The sequence below is a fragment of the Myotis lucifugus genome, unplaced genomic scaffold, assembly GCF_000147115.1.
Source record: "Myotis lucifugus unplaced genomic scaffold, Myoluc2.0 scaffold_89, whole genome shotgun sequence".
NCBI lineage: Eukaryota > Metazoa > Chordata > Mammalia > Chiroptera > Vespertilionidae > Myotis > Myotis lucifugus.
In genome coordinates this window covers 3,001,456-3,023,615 of record NW_005871137.1, presented here as the reverse complement: position 1 = coordinate 3,023,615, position 22,160 = coordinate 3,001,456, and the positions used below count along the sequence as shown (strand labels likewise).

The window sequence follows — 22,160 nt, the reverse complement described above, 5'->3', positions numbered from 1 at the left end:
TAGGTTGTAACAGGGGCAACAGCATTTGTGTTGCTTTTGATACAAAGGCAGCTGCCTTTAACTTAAAGAGCTTCTGCCTCAGCAATTTTCACTTCGATGTTTTAATTTTGGGACAAATGTTTATGAAATATTCTGAGTGCCTTTGTATTTAATGACTCTTCTCCCCAAATATCTGTGGAAACTATGTTATTGATTCACATCAATAAATTAATATTGTTTTAAATGTAGCAAATGATATGAGAATATATACTGTATAGATACAATCAACCAGGTCCTTACTGTCTTATGCAGTATAAATAGAACAAATGTATATGGTATTAACCCTACACTGTTGTTGAATATATCTCAATAATTGTGCACAGTTCTTTGCTATGCCTTTTAGAATTCTTACTCTGGTTATTCTAAGTCACTCTACACTAATATGTTGTTTCTCCTCAGGTAGTATTTTTTGAATGTATGCTGTCCATTCTAAAATAAACATTTGTTGTGGATACTTTTCATGCAGACCAGATGGGGTTTTTAAGGATTAATAATTGATGGCTTCATGTAATTGCTCTTTCTGAGAATTTGAGAATTTTTTTTTCCTATATGTTAGTAACTTTGTCTTCTGTAAGATGGTTTACAAGCATTATTGTACTTAGTCCTTATTGCAAATCTTTAGGTTTGGCATTGTTATTATCATTTTATAAATGAAGACAAAACAAAACAAAAATATAAAAAGGCTTCCACAAATATGAAGTAAGTAGACACAAGCCTATCTGTGTATAAAGACCAACACTTAGCCTCTACAATATATAGTGTCCCAGGTGATTCCTGTTTCAGCGGCATTGGCTCCTACAAAGTGCTGAATTAGGGTAAGTTCAGAACTGCACTATTTGACAATCTGGTGCTCTACAGAATGTTATGATAGAAATTGGAGAAGACAATACAACTTGACGAAATTGAATAGTTGTTAAGGGCCCAGCACAGTAATAGCATATCTAGGATGAGCTGTTTGAATTTTAGCTACCTGGCTTGCTTAAAACTTTTCATTTGTTTGGACTTTTAATTCTGAATTTGAAAGCCAAGTGCTGATATATATGGAAACATTATATAACTCATATATTTTGTGTTATATCTCTATGCAAAAGAAACTATATGGTAATAAATTTCTCTTTTCTTGTTTTTACTTTCTTTTTTTTAATGCAGTGGGATGCATTTTGCTTTTATGCTGGAGTTCACCCCTGTGGCTTGGATTTATCACAGTAGCATCTGTCTTCGGTCTGTTTGCTAACTAGAAATCAAGAAAAGACATGAGGAGGTTTGTTTACTGCAAGGTGGTCCTTGCCACTTCGCTGATGTGGGTTCTGGTTGATGTCTTCTTACTCCTGTACTTCAGTGAATGTAACAAATGTGATGACAAGAAGGAGAGATCCCTTCTACCTGCTCTCAGGGGTAAGTGCTTAATAAAATAAATGTTACTTTTATAGAGATAGGGAATGGTGGTGACTCATGACAAAACATGAAACTTCCAAATAGGTTTTTTTAAAAAACCGCTCATTGAGTTAGAAGAACACTTTGGCAGAACTATTCATGTACATTTAACTGTGGTAAAGCTACTCTACTTTTCTTGGCCTCAGTTTCTTGTTGAAAGAAATGAGAAGAATGAAATGACCTCTGAGGCACCTTCCAATTCTAATAATTTCTATGTTCTGGGACTGTACAAAAAGAATAATTCAGTGAACATTCAAATTGGACAGAATTTTAAATGTAGGCTTCCAGAAGTAAAAGCCCTTAGAGACCAAGCATGTAACATAAAGAAGGAAACCTACTAAAGTGAGACAGTGGGAACTGTAGCAAAATTGAACTGCACATGACACCCCTAAAGACTTCCAAATATAATAAAACAAACAAATAAACAAACAAACAAACAAACAAACACTTTTTAAAAGAAAATACATGGTGGCCAGATCCAACCTGTGGGCTATCAGATTATTGTCCTACTAGAGGCCTGTTGCATGTAGGGGGTGGGGGGGGTGGTTCCTCAGCCTGGCCGGCACCCTCTTGCAATCTGGGACCCCTTGGGGGATGTCCAACTGCCAGTTTAGGCCTGATCCATGCAAAGTTCACTTACCTGAAATTTTCATGTTGAAAATACACTAAAACAGGCCTTTTTGACTTAAAAAAAGTTGATCTTTGGGGACCTGTGTGTCTTTATCTATAATAGTAAAAGCGTAATATGGTAATTAGACTGGATGTCCTTCCAGACGTTCTTCCAGACAACCTTCTGGACGAGCTGGGGCTGTGAGGGAAGCCCAGGTACTGGGTGCCTTCCGGCGGCCGGAGGGAAGCCCGGGTCTTAGATACCTGCCAGGGGCCGGAAGGAAGCTCAGGTCCTGAGTGCCAGAGGGAAGCTGTTGCCGGCAGCTGGGGGAAGGAAGACCTACTCTTGCAGGAATTTTGTACATCAGGTGTCTAGTTATTAAAATAAAGGGTTTGGGACGAGGTGGTTTCTAACATCCCTTCTAGTTCTAAACATTACATTTTAAACAATTTTTAAGTACCCAATATTAGCATACACTATGAATTAATTTTGAGAAACGTTCATGTATTTTATTCATCACATCCTCAATTACTTAAGTGCCTATGACGTTAACATGTTGCATACCTTAAACTTACACAATGTTGTATATCAATTATATTTCAATTAAAAAAGAAAAGAACAAGAAAAAGCATAAAGACATCTGAGCTCACAGGTGATGTAACAAGATTACCACAGGGTTAAAAGCCTAGGCTTGGTTGCCCTGGTTGATTTGGCTCAGTGGATAGAACATTGGCTTGCTGACTGAAAGGTCCCAGGTTTGATTTCAGTCAAGGTCATGTGCCCAGGTTGCGGGCTCAGTGCCCAGTAGGGGGCATGCAGGAGGCAGCTGATTGATGATTCTCATCATTGATGTTTCTATCTCTCCTTCTCTCTTCCTCTCTGAAATCAATAAAAATATATTTTAAAAAAATTTTAAAGCCTAGGCTTTGTTGAACAACCTGGTTCTTACCTCCTCCCCATTGAATGGTTATGTGACATTTTGCAAATTCCTTAATAAAATGATAGTGTTCTCACTTAAAATGAGAAACTGAGAGGCAGTAAATCCTGCTTTACATGGTCGCCTTGATAATTAAATGAGATGATGTACATAAACCCTTCAGGGGAGTATTGACTCACAGTAATCTTTGTATCAATATCTGCTAAATGTTGAGGAGTAGACCGACAGGTATGAATGAGGCTCCTCCTGGCATTGCTGTCCAGGGTGAATAGGGTGCAGAGCAAGGGACGAGGAGGAACAGTTATTCTGGATGAGACCCCAAAGGAGGAAGTAACTCTTTTAAAAAATAATTTGTTGAGTGCCTACTATGTGTCTGTGGTAAGATCTGGAGATATAAGGGAACTGAGGTCCTTACTACTGTCTTGAAGCTTATAGTCAATAACAAAGTACACATTTTTCTCCCATTCTTTGTCACTCCCTCTTTGAAAAATGTAATTTAGAAATTTTGACAAGCATAATGTGTATTATGAGTATTAAGATGATGAAGAGGGATGCTCTGAGTAGAGGAAAATAGATCTAAGGTATTAGATAAAAATTTCACAGACTGTGGCATTTAAGTTTAGGTCGAAAATGTTAAAGTGGGATATAACTAGTTAAAGAAGAAAATATGAAAATTTTTATGGAATGATAAAGGTTACCTAATACCCAGGATGCTTCTTAAAGAGAAAAATATAGAGGTCTTATAAAATTAGAGTGACTAAGACGGGAGTATTGGTACAAAGGGACACAAAGGGTTGGCAAATTGCCCAGTGGAGCAGAATAGACGTAGACATACTGTTCACATGTTTGGAACATTCAGGATGTGGCAGAGGAAGACTGCACATCAATGGGGAAAGGAAGGGCTGTTCAATAAGTGGAGCTGAAATAAAGTGGGAATCCATGTGGAAAACAGATGAAATTGAATGTCTACTTCATGTCACAAACCAATATAAACTTTGGATGTCTTAATGTCAAAATAAAACTTTTAGCAGAAAACATTTAGGCATCTACTAGATCTATAATTAAGAAAAAAATCTGGCCCTAGCTGTTTTGGCTCAGTGGATAAAGTGTGCCTGGGTACTGAAAGGCCTCAGGTTTGATTCCTGTCAAGAGCTCTATCCCCAGTAGGGGGCGTGCAGGAGGTAGCCAATCAATGATTCTCATCATTGATGTTTCTCTTTTTCCCTCTTCCTCTCTGAAATCAATAAAGATATATTTAAAAAGAAGAAAAAATTCTGAAACATTATACAAAAAATTTTACCATAAATAGAATATAAATTTGATTGTATTAAAATTGAGAAAGTTGGTTAATTCAACTATAACTTAAAGTAAAAAGAGAAGTTACAAATTGTAGATGTTCAAAGAACATGCAACTAAGAGATTATTGTCAAATATATAGAAATAACTCCTATTTTAATACAATAAGCCGAATAATCCAATAGGAGAAAAATGGGCATTAGACGTGAATAGATAATTGCTTAAGAAAGGGAACACATCTAGCAAAAAAAATTGTGAAGAAATATACATCTTCAGTTTTGATCAGGGAAATACAGACCAAGGCTACAATTACCTATTTATATCCATTCAGTTGGCAAAAATTAGACTACTATTGCTAATTGTTAGAAATTATGCATTTCCACATTTTTATTATAACTCTAGGTAGCAGTTTGGCATTATCTTTGAAATCTGGACATTTGTGTATGAGCCATTACTCGTAGTCATATACTCAAGATAATTTGTTCCACATACACAAATAATTCATAGTATTGCTCATAACATGAAAGGCTAAAAATAGCCCATATTCCCATCAATGGAAAAGTTGATGAACAGTGGTATGTCAATATAAGGAATTAGTATATAGTAGTCAAAATGGATGAACTGCGGTGACTTGCACCAATATGAGTAAATCTTGATGATACAATGGTAAGTTAAGTATAAAAGTTAGGTCCCTGAAAGATGATATATAGCATGATACAGTTTGAAAGCTAAAATCAACTAAAATTTGCAAATAAACATTTTAGGGACATATCCAGATGCAATGAGATTTTACATAAAACAAGTGAGGCTAATTATTAATATGGGATTTAGGACATTGACTCCTGTCAGGGGAGACAGGAGAATGGGATAGGGGTGAACATTTTGGCTGAATGTGGGTCATTTCTGGAGTTCCAGATTTATTTTGTGTGTGGGTTTGATGTGTGTATTACATCATATACTAGTAAATGATTAAATGAATGAATAAGAACCACTAAAAGGATTTAAAAATTGGGAAGCCACTTAATGGGTTTAAAAGGCAGAGCAAACATGATCACATTTGTGTTATGGAAAGATCACTATGGATTTACTCCGGACAGTGGATTGGAGGAGATCCAGTCTCTTCAGGAGGCTGGGTCAGAAGCTGTGGCAGCATTCCATGAATTCTGTTCAGGAAGTGATGCCTGCTTGGAGCAGAGTAGTGGCAGTGAGGTATGAAAGAAGTGGGTAAAATGAACAGGTATTTGAGATAGGGGAGCAAGAGAGCTAGATGCTTGACTGCCTCTGATGTGTGTAGGAGAGAAGTGTCGAGGACAAGTCTTGAGTTCCTTCAGGGCATTAGTTGATTCAATTTCCTGAAAGTGAAGAGAATGTAGGAGGAGATGATTTAAGGGTGGATGTTGAGTTTATTTTAGACATGTTGAGTTTGACACCTGTTAAGCAGCTGAATGGAATTGTTTCATAGGAAGTTGGCTAAGTTATTAAACTCTAAATATCAAACTTAGAAAAACCATCACTTCTATGGACCTTTTCCCCCTAAAATGGATTATGTTCTTTATTAAATGGAGTACATGGAATATAACTGAATATTTATAACCGAGTCAGCATTATCATTTCATGTATTAATTATTGAATGATGCTGTTATAAAAAGACTATTTCAAAGACTTTATGGGAGCATGTAGACTTGTTTCAACGTTAGTTTTCCGTGACTCCTTTTCCTATTTTTTTAAGGAGGGCTTTTTGGTAACATAAGTAGTAATTAGAAGAGCACATTAACTCTTTTATGCCACTCTGGGGCCACCTAGAACTAAAACGCACTGGAGGATATTTCTAACTCCTAATTGGTATGGCACACTAAGTGGTGCTACTCCCAAGTTGGAAGAGTTAGAACAGATAGCTGAATGAATAGGTATTTAAAAAGTCCAGTGCGGCTGCAGTGCACTTACAAACAAACACTGGGGAAATTTGAGGTTGTTTGGCAGGTTTGCACGAGCACTCTACAATATCAGATCCTACTCCTGGCTCCCCCACTAAGGGCTATGTCCTCATAGTTAATTGACCTCTCTGGGCCTCAGTTGCTGTCTGTATAATGAAATGAATATAAGACATGGTTTATAAAATATATGCTAGTCTCCAAATGAAGAATGTTTCTAACTACTTTTTTTCAATAAAACTATGGAAAGTGGGTTATTTCAGTATCAACTTTTGATTAGTCCATAGATAATGTGTGATCTGATATAAAATTGGTGATATGGAGGTGACATGGCGGGAAGCTGTCTGCTTAGAAACTGCAGAAAGGCCTTCTCATCACCACAGAGGACAGTAGGGGTATAAAATTATCATATTTAAGAAGGGAAGGAAACTACCATTCTATACCTGATCCTGAATCTTAAACATATTATACATGCTTAGGAAATTAAATTAAATTTTCTTCCTAAAAAAAAGGGAAAATAAGAAATTGCTGCTTATATGTAAACAAAGATAAGTGCATTAGCCAATAATAATGATCATAAATTATTAACTACTCTATTAATGTACAAATGTTAACTCAATTAATTCCTCCCCCCTCCCAAAAAAACCTGTGAAGTAGGCATTCTTCTTCTTCTTTTATGTATGTGGAAACTGAGGCAAAGTGAATGAATGGGAAAATAATTTTGTGTTTCCTCTGTACTCACACACATAAATACTTCTCATGCCAGACATGTGGGTTTTTCCATACTAAGCAATTCTCTGAGACATCAGCAGGGTATCCTACAATTCTGAGACCATCTACCTGTATTTAGCATCAGATCCCACAAGTTAAGGGCTCAGTTTCAGAAGACTGCCTTCACTTGTCACCAATTGCAAATATTAAGTTGTCACCTGTACTTCTGACTGATCACTTATAAATTGTTTCCAAGACCTGCTCTTTGGACTCAATAATTTACTAGAATACCTCACAGAATTTAGAGAAACATTTATTTACACTTATAAAGGATATAATGAGAATATGAATGAACAGCCAGATGAAACAATACATAGGGTGAGGTCTACAAGGGTCTTAAGTGCAGGAGCTTCTGTTCCCCATGGAGTTGGGGTATGCCCCCCTCTTGTTATGTAGATACATTCACCAACCCAGAAGCTCTCTGAACCCCATATGTTTGTACTTTGGGGATTTTTATGGAGGCTTCATTACATAGATATAATCAATCATTAACTCAATCTCCAACTTCCTGGAACTTGGAGGTAGGGGTGCTGAAAGTTCCAAGCTTCTAATCATGGCTCAGTCATTGTGGTGACCAATCCTATTTGGGAGCTGCCCAGGAGCCCACTCATTCAAAAGAGTTGCCTCATTCTAACAAAAGACACTGTTGTCATCCAGGAAATTCCAAGGGATTTAGTAGCTCCGTGGCAGGAACGAAAGTCAAAGACAAAATGTTAGAACAAAAGATGCTCTGAGTGCTGTTATTACTTAGGAAATAACAAGGGTTAGAGGACCTCTCTGCTAGGAACCTGAGTAGAGACCAATCTAGCTTTATTCTGCTATTTCACAGTGAGGTTATGGGAAGTGCCAGCATTTTTACAGTCAATAGAATAGGATTTGGTTATTATACTGTACAAGGACTTGGTCATCAATAAATGCCAGTTTGCATTGGACTTTAAGAACCATGCTTTCATTCAGATACAATCTGGAGTACATATTCTGAAAACTTGAATTGAGTGTTTTGTCTTTACTTTCAGAGACACCCTAGGTTCTGACAGATCTCCCTGGTTAGTGGGATATGGCAACTCCAGCCAGGAAAATATTTCCCAGGGTTTATACCTTTATTTTATTTTATTTATTTTATTTTTTATTGATTTCAGAGAGGAAGAGAGAGATAGAAACATCAATGATGAGAGAATCATTGATCAGCTACCTCCTGCACAACACACACTGGGGAACCAGCCTGCAACTCAGGCATGTGCCCTGACTGGGAGTCCAACCATGACTTCCTGGTTCATAGGTTGATGCTCAACCACTGAGCCATGCTGGCCAGGCCATATCTTTGTTTTTTTTAATTTTTGTCTTTTGTTGTTGTTAATCCTCACCCAGGATATTTTTTCCATTGATTTTTTTTTTAGAGAGAGTAGAAGAGAGTTCATATCTTTTATACAATAGTATTAACTCTTCTGACATTTAAAGGTTGTAAAAAATTACTCTTATCCACTTCTGTTCCTCGATACTCTTCCAACACTTTTCTGAATAGGGGAAATCAAGAAAATGAGTGGAATTGTTGACTGGCAATCTCAATTAGATACCTCCATGTTTCCCTTGGTCCTGCCTGGGAAACTAACTGATCCCCTCTCATAAACCTAGGGACACAGGTAACCCTGTGCTATTGGATTTTTGACAGTGGGCTATTGTATCAGTCCTTTCTTTTGTTTCCTTCTAAATTATTTTCTCATAACATGAACACCGAGCAATGTACTCATTTATTAAATAATAAATGTTTGTGATTTTGTTTGATTAATCTTTCGTGCTCCAGGGGATAATTCCAGTGTGCAGGTGTGACAGAAAACTGGAAAACGAAACTGATGAATTAGGGTGTTAATGCTAACACCATTTTAAAAAAAATATATATAACTTCACCTTTTGGAGGCAGGTAAAAGAGTGTGATGGATTAAAATGCATTGTCAGTATTGGAATTGCTCTGAATGAATTATGATGACTGCTGGAATTTTCAGATGGTAATATTTATAGACATATGAAAAGTGGGGCATATAAGCACAATCAACTTGGATTAAAGGCAGGTATTTCCCAGATAATTTTCAATAAAGTTTATAAATAGTATCAAATATTTATAGGCCTTATAAAGTTTTGACTCTTGATATTTACTTAGTTCTTTCATATTTTTATTCATAATTTACTCTGATCCCTCTGCTGTGTCATACAGATATATTCCTGTGAGAGATAAAAATATGTTGTAATAACGAACAATTATTAGGTATACTATGGTAGATGCTTTAGATATAAAGTATTTATTAATTCTGAAAAGTATCATGGAGGATAGGTACTATTATTATCCTCATTTGTATAGGAGAAATGGAGACCTAGAAAGGTTAATTAAGTTCCTCAAGGTCACAAAACTGGTAAGAGGGAACAAAGGACTCACAGCCTTTCTGGTCAGGTTTTACAGCCCAGACTTTGAAGCCCTGTGTTATGCTGTGTCCCTGACTCAGGTGTGCCTAGACTCTTTAGGCAGAGTACTCATAACATTTACATACTATTATAAAATATTTACACAAATAGGGATATTTCTAGAGGACAGAAAAGGAAGAGGCCACAGACCTATAGAAACATGTCTTCTTATAACTTGTGAGAAAAGTACTCTGTAGGCTCACCATCCCTTATTTTAGACTGTAGCAATTTTGCATTTATTGAGTCTCTACAGTATACTAATTAATTTAAGTTGTAATTTTTCACAGCAGTTTCCTTTGGGGTTAACCCTCTGAAGTCTTAGAAAGAATACTTAAAAGTTGTGAACAGGAGCAGCTCTATTTTTTTCAGAACAATTGGGTACTATGAAATATACAGAGTTTAATCAAATAGAATATGTCTTCAAGAATCATAGAGTCTATTGGAACCCTGATGTATACATACATGGCATATTCATAAATAACTACATTACAGAATAGTAAGTGGTGGCTGCTATGAGAGACATGCCAAATAAAGTACTGTGAGAGGCCCTATAGTATATAAATGATGTAGACATGTAAAAATTGGAAGGGGCTAGATGTCAGAAGGAAAGAGAAAGCTGTTGCCTTTCCCAAAATAAGGATATAAGTGTTCAGTGAATTGGTTGATTGGAGCAGAATGAGACATAAAGGGGATTTCTAGATTTTAGGTTAGGATAAAGACAGTTTTTAAAGGATTGTGAATGCTGGGGAAAGGAATTTTTAACTTTGTTCCCTAGGAAATGGGGAACCATTGAAGGTTTCTGGAAAAGGAAAGATCTGATGATCATCAGCTGATGTTTAGAAGGAGAATTCAAGGCTGTTTAATATGTATGCAAGACAATAGCACAAAGACATTTTTATCTTTGTTTAAATAAAGACTCAGACAGCAAAGTTTTATTCATTAATTAAAGCCACTTGAATTAGATGGTAACTAAATGGAATACTAAATCATTTCAATTGATTCACTTGGCAAATTAATTGGTAGGGACAAGAAAGTTTTCCCCTTTGTGAGATTGAGTTTAGATATTGTTTTAAAAAGTAAGTGCTCAAAATTTTAATTAGTATTAAATTAAGCTGAGGCAATTCATGAACACACATCTGAGTGCTTGCTTTATGTCAGAATTGAGGATAGACAGATAAAGAAGACATGTTGCTGTTTTCATGTTTCAAGGGGAGAAAGGGATTCAGAATTATATGAATGAAATGTCAGAGAGAGAATATATGAAACAAGGAGAAAAAAATTCATTAAGCTCATATCTGTCTTTTGAGGGCAAGATCTACTTTTTGGTTCCATAAAGACCGGAGTTGCTTGAATAAGGTTTGTGCACTTTTGTTCTTAACACCTAAAACAGTTCCTGCCCCAGATTGGGTGCTCAAATAATAGTTGTTGAATGAATGAAGGATGGATGCATGATCAGCTTGGCACTTTTCAGATGTTCTCATGATTATAGAGTATTCAGTTTAGATTGATGATTAAGAACTTGAAATAACTAAATTATCATGGCAAAAGTTTTTGATGGTGTAATTGTTATTTACACACATAGTCCAACCTTTTTGTTTTATCCTTTCTTGGCCCATATAATTTTATTTTCAGTCCAAATTGGCAAATTTATAGTCAAGGAACTATCTTTTCTCTCCCAGAACCTGCCTTGTGTTGCATTTGTATATTGTCAGTGTGATGCAAAGGCATGTGAGATCACTGCATATTGGCATGCAGTAGTGCTGTTGTTGAAGAGAGCTCTTGGTGGAGCAGGCATGTCATGTGGGATTTGTGGAATGAATCAATGTATAGAGGACAGAGAGGAACATTTATGAAAGTTAGATTGAGAAACTTTGAAAAGGATATGGGCATGTGGTGTATCTAATTTATCCGTAGAATGAAGATAGGGAAAGTGGAGATGATGGAAAAGGAATAAAAGAAAGTAATATTGGAAATTTTTAAAAATGAAAATCACAAAGGAAGATTACCAAGAATAAGGTGATGCCATTGTATATAGAACAGGGCCCACAGTTAGTAAATGAGTAAGGCTCTATGTAACCATAGCTTTGGGAATGATTGAGGATAGTATCTGGTTAAGAATTACTTTTAAATAAGTTTTATTGAGGTATAATAGAATGCTCCAATTTAAGTGTAAAGTATGTTGCGTTTTGACAAATGGAATCTAGGGTTTAACCTCATAGTGATGATCCTCCCTAAAATGTTCCTTCATACCGCTGTACAGTCAGTTTCTCCAGTTTAGCTCTAGACAAGCCCTGATCTGGTTTTCATGACTATTGGTTAGTGTTGTCTATTATAGAAAGTCTGATAAATGGAAAAGTACACGAGGAACTCCTGTGCTTCTTGCTGCTTTTGTTCACCATATGGGTTTTGAGATGAATCCCTGATGTTGACTGTGTCAGTGGTTCTATTGCTGATAAGATTTCTATTTTATGTGCATATTACAAGTTGTTTATCCTTGTATAAAGCTGCTACATTTGTTCATAAGTTTTTGTGTGGATATATATTTTCATAACTCTTGTGTAAATATCAAGGAGTGGTAGTGCTGAGTCATATGCTAAGCATATTTAAATTTTGTAAAATGCTGCCAGTCTGTTTTCCCAAAATGTTAAACTATTTGCTGTTCCCTTCAGCAAAGTAGGAGAGATCTTATACATCATAACTTGTTTGAGTATTTCCCCCTGACTTTTAAAAGGGAGAATAAAAAACTAAAAATCTTTATAAATCTCCTTATTTGCTTCCATATAGTGTTTTCTCTTTTTTTCGCATCTATGAGTTGTAATTCATTTCATTATTAATGTACCTATTTGGGGCATATTTAATTCTATTTATTATTTATCAAATGAGATATGAACTGAATCTCAAAAGATAGATTCCTAGAGGTGAGAAATTATTCTTGAAGAAATTGGCACTCTTGTAGAATTAGAAGGTTTGTGTGCATTATCAATATCTTCACCATCATTAGAGCTACTGTTTATTGTCTACTATATGCCTAGTTCTACACTCAGCACTGTGGCTATATCATTTAGTCTTCAGACATTTCTATTGAGAAGTTAAGAGAGAATTATCTTGACAGAATTTTATGTACTTACTAGAGGACTGGTACATGAAAATCGTGCACTGGGGGGAATCCCTCAGCCTGACCTGTGCCCTCTCGCAGTCCAGGACCCCTCAGGGGCTGCCGATTCCTAGGGAATCGGGCCTAAGCTGGCAGTCAAACATCCCTCTCACAGTCTGGGGCTCTTGAAGTCCAGGACCCCTCGCTCCTTACCTCCCACCTGCAGCAGAGGTGGGAGAGGCTCTCGCCACCGCCGTTGCACTCGCCAGCCGTGAGCCCGATTTTTGGCTAAGTGTAGCTCCCCCTGTGGGAGTGCACTGGCCACCAGGGGGCAGCTCCTGCGTGGGCTGGGGTGGGATGTGGGAGGTTGGCCAGCCAAGGAGGGACTGCGGGAGGGCTCCAGGATGTGTCCAGACCCCAGCAGCAAGCTAACCTACCAGTTGGAGCATCTGCCCCCTGGTGGTCAGTGCACATCATAGCGAGTGGTTGAGCAGCCTTAGCATATCATTAGCATATTATGCTTTGATTGGTTGAACGGCTGACTGGATGACTGGACATTTAGCATATTAGGCTTTTATTATATAGGATTGTTTTGAATTATCTCTCTTAAGTACAAACTACTCCAATTGTTTATTTTCCGAAATGACTGCACCAAATATGCTTTTATGAAGACCACTGATAGCCTCCATCTTGCTAAATCCAGTGGCCAGTTCTCATCCTTTATCTTACTTTACTATGAATAACATTTAAAACAGTTATTCATTCATACCTCCTTGCAATACTTTAGTTACTTGTCTCAAAGGCTCTCAGCTCTTCTGACTTTCTACCTCATTAACTGCTCCTTCCCAATCTCCTTTGCATGGCTCTGTTTTTTCACCGAACCTCTTAATGTTGAACTAGCCCAAGAAATGGGATTGGATTTATCTGTTTCTTATTTATACTCAGTCTTTTCAATGATCTCATCTAATCTGATCTCAGTGCTTTACATGCCATCTTCTAATTTTACAACTTCCCAATTTATGTATCCAGCCCACACCTTTTTTTCTAATTTTTAGACATTTATGACCAAGGCTTACTTGATATATTCTTTTGAAGTCTGACATCTCAAACTCACTGCGTTCAAAACTGAAATTTTAACATTCCACTGAAAGCTTCCCTACCTGTAGTTTTCTCTATCTCAGTTTTTAGCAGCTCCTATGCTCCAGTTTTTTAAGCCTAAAATTATAGTCATTCTTACTTTTCTCTTTCACTCATAATTCACATTAGCAGATCCTATTTATTATTTCCTTAAAATGTATTCAGAATTTAGACTTCTCACCAATGAACTGGTCTCCCCACTTCTAACCTTGGTCACCTATAATCCATTCTTAACAGATCAATCAAACTGATTTTAAAAAAACAACTCATGTTAAATCATGTCACTACTCTGCTCAAACCATTTTGTTGGCTCCCTGTAACTCAGAACCAACAAAATTATAATCCTTAAATGGCCTAACCACGTTCTATATTACATGTGCTGAAGTTAACCACCAAGTTCAAATCTTGTTAATCACCCTTGTTATTGCCACTGCATTCATATTGGCTTTTTTGCTATTCTTGGAATATGCCAGGCATTCTTCCACTTCAGGGTCTTTGCACATGGTTTTCTTTTGTCTATAATGTTTTTTCTGTCTTTTTTTCCCTCCTCTCTTTCAGGCATTTCCTCAAATGTAAGTGACAGAGGGTGGCCTCCATGGCCACAGTATTTGAAAATATGAATTATTTCTTATCTCTGCACTCCCTATCCTTTCTCTCTGCTTTTGTTTTACTCCACGGCACTTTTTACACCTGACTTCATAAGTATTTCACTTGTTTAAATTATTTTCCTTTGTTTTCCACCTTTCTGACTGACAACCATACTGTCAGTCTACTTAGTTTACTGCTGGCATCTACTGTGCCTAGAAGTGCCTCTCACATCAGGTGTATGAAAGAAGGAAGGAATATTGACTGATTACTTGCTTAATGGATTTATAGGGCGAGAATTCAACTTTTTGTTTCTAAAATAATTTACCACTGGAGAGAATCATCTCAAAACTCTAACTGGAAATCTATAGAGAACATCAACAGTGTCTAAACATGATCAATATATAAAAAGAGCATGAAGTTTTCAAATATAGGTTTTCCAACAGTTGAAAGCATCAGTGTTTTTTTTTTCTTTTTCCACATAACTTTATAATATTAATAAGAATATATGCATTATTTTACATGCTAATATTTTCCATATTTGATGCAAATTGGTAAACTAATTCATAACTATGCTAATGGGTTGAAAGTGTCTGAAAACAATTCATGTTCATCTGGAACTTCAGAATGTGACCTTATTTGGAAATAGAATCTCTGTGGATGTAATCAGTTAAGGTGAGATCATACTGAATTAGGATGGACCTTAAATGCAATGACTGGTGTTTTTATAAGAGGAGGAGAAGACAGAGAGAGTCACAGGAAGAAGAAAACTGTGTGAAAATGGAAGCATGAATTGGAGTTCTGCTGCCACAATGCTTCCAGGAGGTGGAAGAGGCCAGGCTCTTCCCTGGAGACTTTGAAGGGATCATAGTCCTGTTGAACTTGATTTTGTACTTCTAGATTCCAGAACTTTGAGAGAATAAATTTATTTTGTTTTAAGCCACTAAATTTGTGGTAGATTGTTATGGTAGTCTTAGGAAACAATTTTTTTTTAATGATCCATGGTCGTAACAGTATAGGAAGAGTGAAGGCATAACTTGTCACAAATTACAAAGTAATTCAGTCAGGATACTGAAGGTGATATCGAGAAGTCTTTATTCCTGGTTCAAAATCTACCACAAATACACTTCTCCAACTTTCTAACTTTAATATCAGGATAAAAATAAAAAAAAATTATAGTTCTATGAATATATGAATGCATATTTTAGAAATTTAAATGTATTAGAAAAACAAGACATACTGAGAATGTATAAACTTTTACCTATTAAGATAAGCTGGCTGCTGCGATGATTGTTATATTTCATAATTTGATGTTCTTGTGACAAAAGGAGCTACAAATGAATTGGAAGCTATGTTATAATGTATTTTTAAATTCTTTATAATGGGTACACAGAGTAAAATTTACTAGTATGAATCACTCAGGATAGAATTCACATTATATGATGTTTTAGATAGGTATATAATTTTAGAGTTAGTAACAATCTTAGGAATAATCTAGTGTAGTTTCAAGGTTTTAAAATTCTCAAAGACATGAATACATTTTTCAAATAAAATCTTATATAAGTAGAATTTATAATCCCTAAAATATAGAACTCTTATGTGTATTGGAGGAATTAGTGGTCCATAGCCTATATATTTTTCCCAATGAGGAACTGGAGATCTAAGGAGAGTGTATCAATTATCAAGGTTAGACAGTTAGTAGAGACCAACCTAAACCTACCCAGAGCCTTGAGGACTCTGATCTAGTGCCCTATTTAGAAACTATAGTGAGTGTGAAAGGGTCTGTACAATTTTCAACCCTGCTTTTGGCCTCATGAGTTCTATAATGTATCTTCCTGAAATGCATCACTATCATGTCCGTGATACTCAATGTCATTAAAAGTTACTGATTTTACCAAAAATTGCCCCAAATCTATTAACACACTATTTTTGATGCATTTTGGTGTATTTTATAGTAATATATTTTATCATATAGGTACCAATTCTAAAATAAAACTTTATTTTAAGTTACTAGTAATTTACTGAAGATTTGTGCAATTCCAAGCTTAAAGTGACCCTTTTCTCCTCTCAATTAACATAGTCACCTTATCTAAACTTCTTCCATAATAATATCTTTATTGTTAGGCTACTTATGTGGGGGCTTTGTTGTTATTGTTCTTACTAAGGATGCTGTGTATTTAGGACTTAAGATCTCTCTGTCACTCAGGGAATCATGTACCTGAGTGTCTTTCATAAATCAGGTGCAGAACCAACATTTGGTGGCTGAATACACTTCCATCTAGTTTGGATATTCTTTCCTACTTTACTTTATAGTGGTTTTTTGAGGATCTTTAAGTTGTCTACGCTATTCTTATGCCCACCGAGTGGAATGAAATGAGCATGACCATATATAGGCAATCTAATCTTATGACTTGACATAAAATGTCTAGTAGAGTCTGTTGATGACTGTTATGAACATTGCATGCCCTCAATAAATATTTGTAGAATGAACATTTGTAATAGGTCTGCATCTCAAAGCTGAAGAACAATTTGTTGTTACCAATGATTTATAGACTTTTACTTTGACTAGTTCCTGAAATTATCTTGCCATTGGGCTTTTTCCTTTGAACTATCTTGTGCCTTGATGTTCCCCTTCCAATCTGTTCTCAACTCCAATGACAGATAAATCTTCCTGAAACACTAGTTTGATGATGTTACTTGTCTGCTCAGTGTCCTTCATAACTCCCAACTAACGGCAGTTCAAAGTCATAACTCCTTAACTCTGGTACTAGAGACGGTCATAGTCAGAACACAGCACAAACTTCCAGTCTTACCTTTAAATGCATATATAGTGGTTACTACCTGTACTGTAGTGAGAGACAGATCTACATTTTAATCCAAGTCTGTCATTTTCTAAAGACATGACCTTGTAAAGTTCATGTGCCACTATAAGCTTTAGTTTCTTCATCTTGAAAATAGGAATAGTGATCACATCCACTTTTATTCCTTCTTTTAATAAATATATATTGAGTGCCTACTGTATGTGAGGCACTACTCTAGGCACTGGGATCCTATCTAATAATAGACAAAGATGCAAATTGACCACACCTTCACTATGCCCACCATTGGCTAATCAGAGTGATATTCAAATTAACTGCCAACAAAGATGGCAGTTAATTTGCATATGTAGGCGCGAAGTGGCGGAGCGAAGACTGGAGGTGGCTCCGGCCAGAGCAGCGAGGGCTTGAAGGTGGCTCCGGCTGGAGCAGCGAAGGTCTGAAGGGGGCTCCGGCCGGAGCGAAGGCCTGGGTCCCAGGGGCTGGAGAAAAACCGGTGCCGGCAGCCAGGGGAAGGGAAGGCCTATTGCACGAATCTTCTCATGCAACAGGCCTCTAGTATATCAATAAAATGCAATAGACAAAATTATTGTGCAGCTTGCTTGCTAGTTGGGAGGATAGATGATAAATAGAATAAATGAATAAATACTCTATGCAGTGGTTCTCAACCTTCCTAATGCTGCCACCCTTTAATACAGTTCCTCATGTTGTGGTGACCCCCAATTTCATTGTTACAAATTGAACATAAAGCATAGTGATTAATCACAAAAACAATATGTAATTATATATATGTTTTCTGATGGTCTTAGGCAACCCCTGTGAAAGGGTTGTTCGACCCCCAAAGGGGTTGCGACCCACAAGTTGAGAACCACTGCTCTATAGACTGTTAGAAGGTAAGCAGTTGGTTCTCAACCTGTGGGTCGCGAACAATGAAAATACATCCTGCATATCAGATATTTAAATTACGATTCATAACAGTAGCAAAATTACAGTTATGAAGTAGCAACGAAAATAATTTTATGGTTGGGAGTCACCACAACATGAGGAACTGTATTAAAGGGTTGTGGCATTAGGAAGGTTGAGAACCACTGGATAAGGACTATGAAAAAAATGTGGGTAAAAGTATGAAGAATTGGGAAGAGGTATCAGTGGAGAGGAACATTATAAATCAGACTTGAAACAACTGAAGTATTCTTCCTCCCTTGCTCATATCACAGAGCTACCAGAAGAATTCAGATTTTAGAGATGCAACTGATTCAAGCTTTCTATCACTTCTTGTACTGTCAGAAGGTCCTAGGGAACTGGAGTTATGTGCAAGAAAAAAAAGTTGGTTTTGACAGCTTAATCTTCTTAAGTCTTTGTAATTTAAAATAGTCTAGATAAAGGAAAGTGAATATTTTTCTTATGTGATGAGTGAGAAACTTTCGGACTTCTTTATTACTATACTAGAGGCCCGGTGATCGAAATTCATGCACAGGCAGGGTCCCTAGGCCTGGCCGGTGATCAGGGCCAATTGGGGCCTTTCAGCTGCTGGCCAGGGCCTTCCTTCATTTTATGCCACCCCCTGGTGGTCAGCGCATGTCATAGCAAGCGATTGAACTCCCAGTCTCCTGGTCGAACTCCCAAGGGAACACTTTGCATATTAGTCTTTTACATATATAGATTATATAGGGTGGGAAAAAGTAGGTTTACAATAGTGACTACAGAAAACAGTTTATTCTTATATTATTAATTAATTATGGTATTATTTTTATATGTACAACTGTAAACCTACTCTTGCTCCACCCTGTATACGTATCACAATTAGAAAGAATAGAAAATATTTTATACCGTTCTCTACTTTGAATATGACTCTCTTTGTTGTTGTTTTCTTTATGTTTCTGTATAAATACACAAATTAGGTAGGGAAAAAAAGAATTTGAGCAACGTGTTCTGAATCTTAATTTAAGCCAATATGCATCTTAATGACATTATTGGTTTTTCCCTGATTATAACTTTGTGGAATTCTGGATAATAGGCTAAAATCCAGATTCTTACTGTGCCTTCACATCTGTGGACCATTGGTTTTTCACACTGGATGCACAGCAGACACACCTAGGGGCTTGGAAACAAATGCTTCTGTTTGAACACCAGGTTCCCCTCCCTCTTCTGATATAACTGACCTCTGATAGATCCTGAACATTGGTGTGTTGTAAAATCCTCAGTTTATTTAATATGCTACCTGGCCTGACAACCATTGATTTATGTGATCTTGCTCCCACCTCTTTCTCTAATCTCATCTCCTCCCATTCTTCCCATAATTCACCATTCTCTACACACAGGCCTTTTTTTCCATTTCCCCAAGTGGAAAATTATGCTCATCTTAGGGCCTTGCTTTTCCTACTTTACTCAAAATACTTTGCCCAGATATGTTTATTTGACATTTCAGCAAATATTTATTGATTACTTTCTCTCCCTACTGTGGATAAAACTACATTAAAAAAATCCTCTTTAGCCCTAACTGGTTTGACTCAGTGGATAGGGCGTTGGCCTGCAGACTGAAGGGTCCTGGGTTCAATTCCGGTCAAGGGCATGTACCTTGGTTGTGGGTACATCCCTAGTGAGAGGTATGCAGGAGGCAGCTGATCGATTTTTCTCTCTCAGCGATGTTTCTAACTCTCTATCCCTCTCCTTTTCTCTCTGTAAAAAATCAATAAAATATATTTTTTAAAAAAATCCTCTTTAGCCTGGCTGTCTCTTTCTTATCATTAAAGAATTCATTTTATATGTCAGATACTGACATAACTTCACTGACCATTTAAGCTGAAAAAGCCACTTCCTGTTTTCTATCTCATCTTATTTTAATTTTACAGCCCTTATTATATAGTAGAGGCCCAGTGCACAAAATTTGTACACAGGTAGGATCCCTATGCCTGGCCAGCAGTCGGGGCCAATCTGTGGGGTGACCGGCGGGGCAATTGGGGGCCCCCGCTGGCACCCACCTTGGCTGGCCTGGGGCCTGTGGGCTGGGGGCAGCTCCTGCGTTGAGTGTCTGCCCCCTGGTGGTCAGTGCGCATCATAGTGACCGGCCATTGTTCCTCAGTTCGGTTGATTTGCATATTAGGCTTTTATTATATAGGATTCTGGATTTGTTTTATCCATTGATGTATTAATGTGTTTCTTACTGCCAGATCATATGTTCTATGAAGATGAAAATTTTTTATGTTTCATTCAACATTTCATCCTCACTGCCTAGTATAGTATTGGCTATATTCTATAGTATTTTGGAATAGAGTAAGTACCCAGTAATTAATCATTCAACTGTTTATTGTACCTAAATATGGGCTCAATACATCCTAACCTGAATCTTATTTACTATGAAGCTATTGAAACATAAGCTTTAGGGTCCTGAATGATCACGGACCATTTTTAATTCTTGTATTCTTTGTAAAGAAGTCCTCTAAAATGAATGTTTTAAGCCTCATAAAACCTGGATATCTCTTATACCTAAACTACTTTTTTGTAAGATAATTAGGTATTAATTTATTAGAATAGTATTTATTACTTTAATTAAAATTACTTTCATAAAATAATTCTGTTCTAAAGAATAGGCTCTGTTGGAATCATATAACTTTCATGTATAAAACATTTGAAACCAATAATACATGTTTGAGGTAATTGCTCATTTTGAGAAACAAGAGGAGTTAATTTTACCTTTTATTGTAGAAATGGGTTTTTCTGTTAATCTGCTGTGTTGGGCTATTTAAAATAAGCTAATTATATTTAATTCCATACTATTAAGTAATTAATTGTTAAAGAGCATTTGATGTTTGCATATTTTTTAGAACATTTTTGGTAAAAAAAGTGAATAACATGGAAATATATGAATTGACAATCTTAAATGCTTTATTTAAAGTAGTGTAAAATTAAGACTTTAAAAATTTATTCATGTGAATCTATATTTAATATGAAATAGAGCTTTTGGTGAATAAAGTATTGAAATAATTTTATCTAAATAATTTTTAATGGCATGAACCTTTTTTTCTCTAAGAATAGAGGGAATAGCAGCCTTAACTAAATTGATAAATCATTTATCTTTATGTTCTTTGAAACATTGCTCCTGTTGAGTTGAAGGAATACTTGTTTCTTTGAGAAAGTCTTGAAAGCAAATATTGTATTTGAAATAAAAATATTAGATTAGTAAAGCAGTTATTCGTGACCCTCCATGATTTAATTTAAATATTTCTTTCCATTAAAAAAATCTTTATTGTTGAGATTATTACAGATGTCTCTCCTCCCCCCCCCCCCTTGCCTCCCTCCACCCAGTTCCTGCCCTGCCCCAGGCCTTCTCCTTCCCCTATTGTCTGTGTCCATAGGTAATACATATATGCATATTAGATCTTTGTTTAATATTAGATCTTCCTATTCCTTAAACCCCTTCTCTCTGAGAATCGTCAGTCTGTTCCATTTCCATGCCTCTGATTCTATTTTATTCACCAGTTTATTCTGTTCATTAGATTTCTTCTTTTTTTTTTTTTTTTGGTCTAGGTAAAACTTTATTATGAATAGTGCATCTAGAACACCATCATCCTTACCAAGTACCAAATCATTATTTGCCTTTGCTAGTCTGATCTCTGTGTTTTTTTTTAATTTTTAAAGTATTACAAATAGTATATATGTTCCCTTTTTCCCCCATTGACCTCCATCCCCTGGCCTCCCCCACCCCCTGGCACATACCCTCACCGCCCCCTAGTGTCTGTGTCCATTGGTTATGCTTATATTCATGCATACAAGTCCTTTGGTTGATCCTCCCCTCCCCCAACCCTTCCCTGCCTTCTCGCTGATATTTGACAGTCTGTTTGATGCTTCTTTGTCTCTATTTTTGTTCATCAGTTTATGATGTTCTTTGTATTCCACAAATGAGTGAGATCATGTGATATTTATCTAACTTTGACTGGCTTATTTCGCTTAGCATAATGCTCTCCGGTTCCATCTATGCTGTTGCAAATGGAAAGAATTCCTTCTTTTTTACAGCAGCATAGTATTCCATTGTGTAGATGTACCATAGTTTTTTAAT

The 22,160-nt window shown here is 36.5% G+C and overlaps 1 protein-coding gene across 4 annotated transcripts in view; it reads left to right on the top strand.

Annotated features, from left to right (window-relative positions):
- Positions 1-1,292: 1,292 nt before the first annotated feature.
- The window catches only part of GALNT13 (polypeptide N-acetylgalactosaminyltransferase 13), a 393,823-nt gene continuing 372,955 nt past the window's right edge, over positions 1,293-22,160 (top strand). For all 4 annotated transcript variants that reach the window (XM_023756129.1, XM_023756128.1, XM_023756131.1 and 1 more), the window contains exon 1: positions 1,293-1,434. In XM_023756129.1, the coding sequence (XP_023611897.1) occupies positions 1,293-1,434 (142 nt within the window). The remainder of the gene's footprint in view (positions 1,435-22,160) is intronic.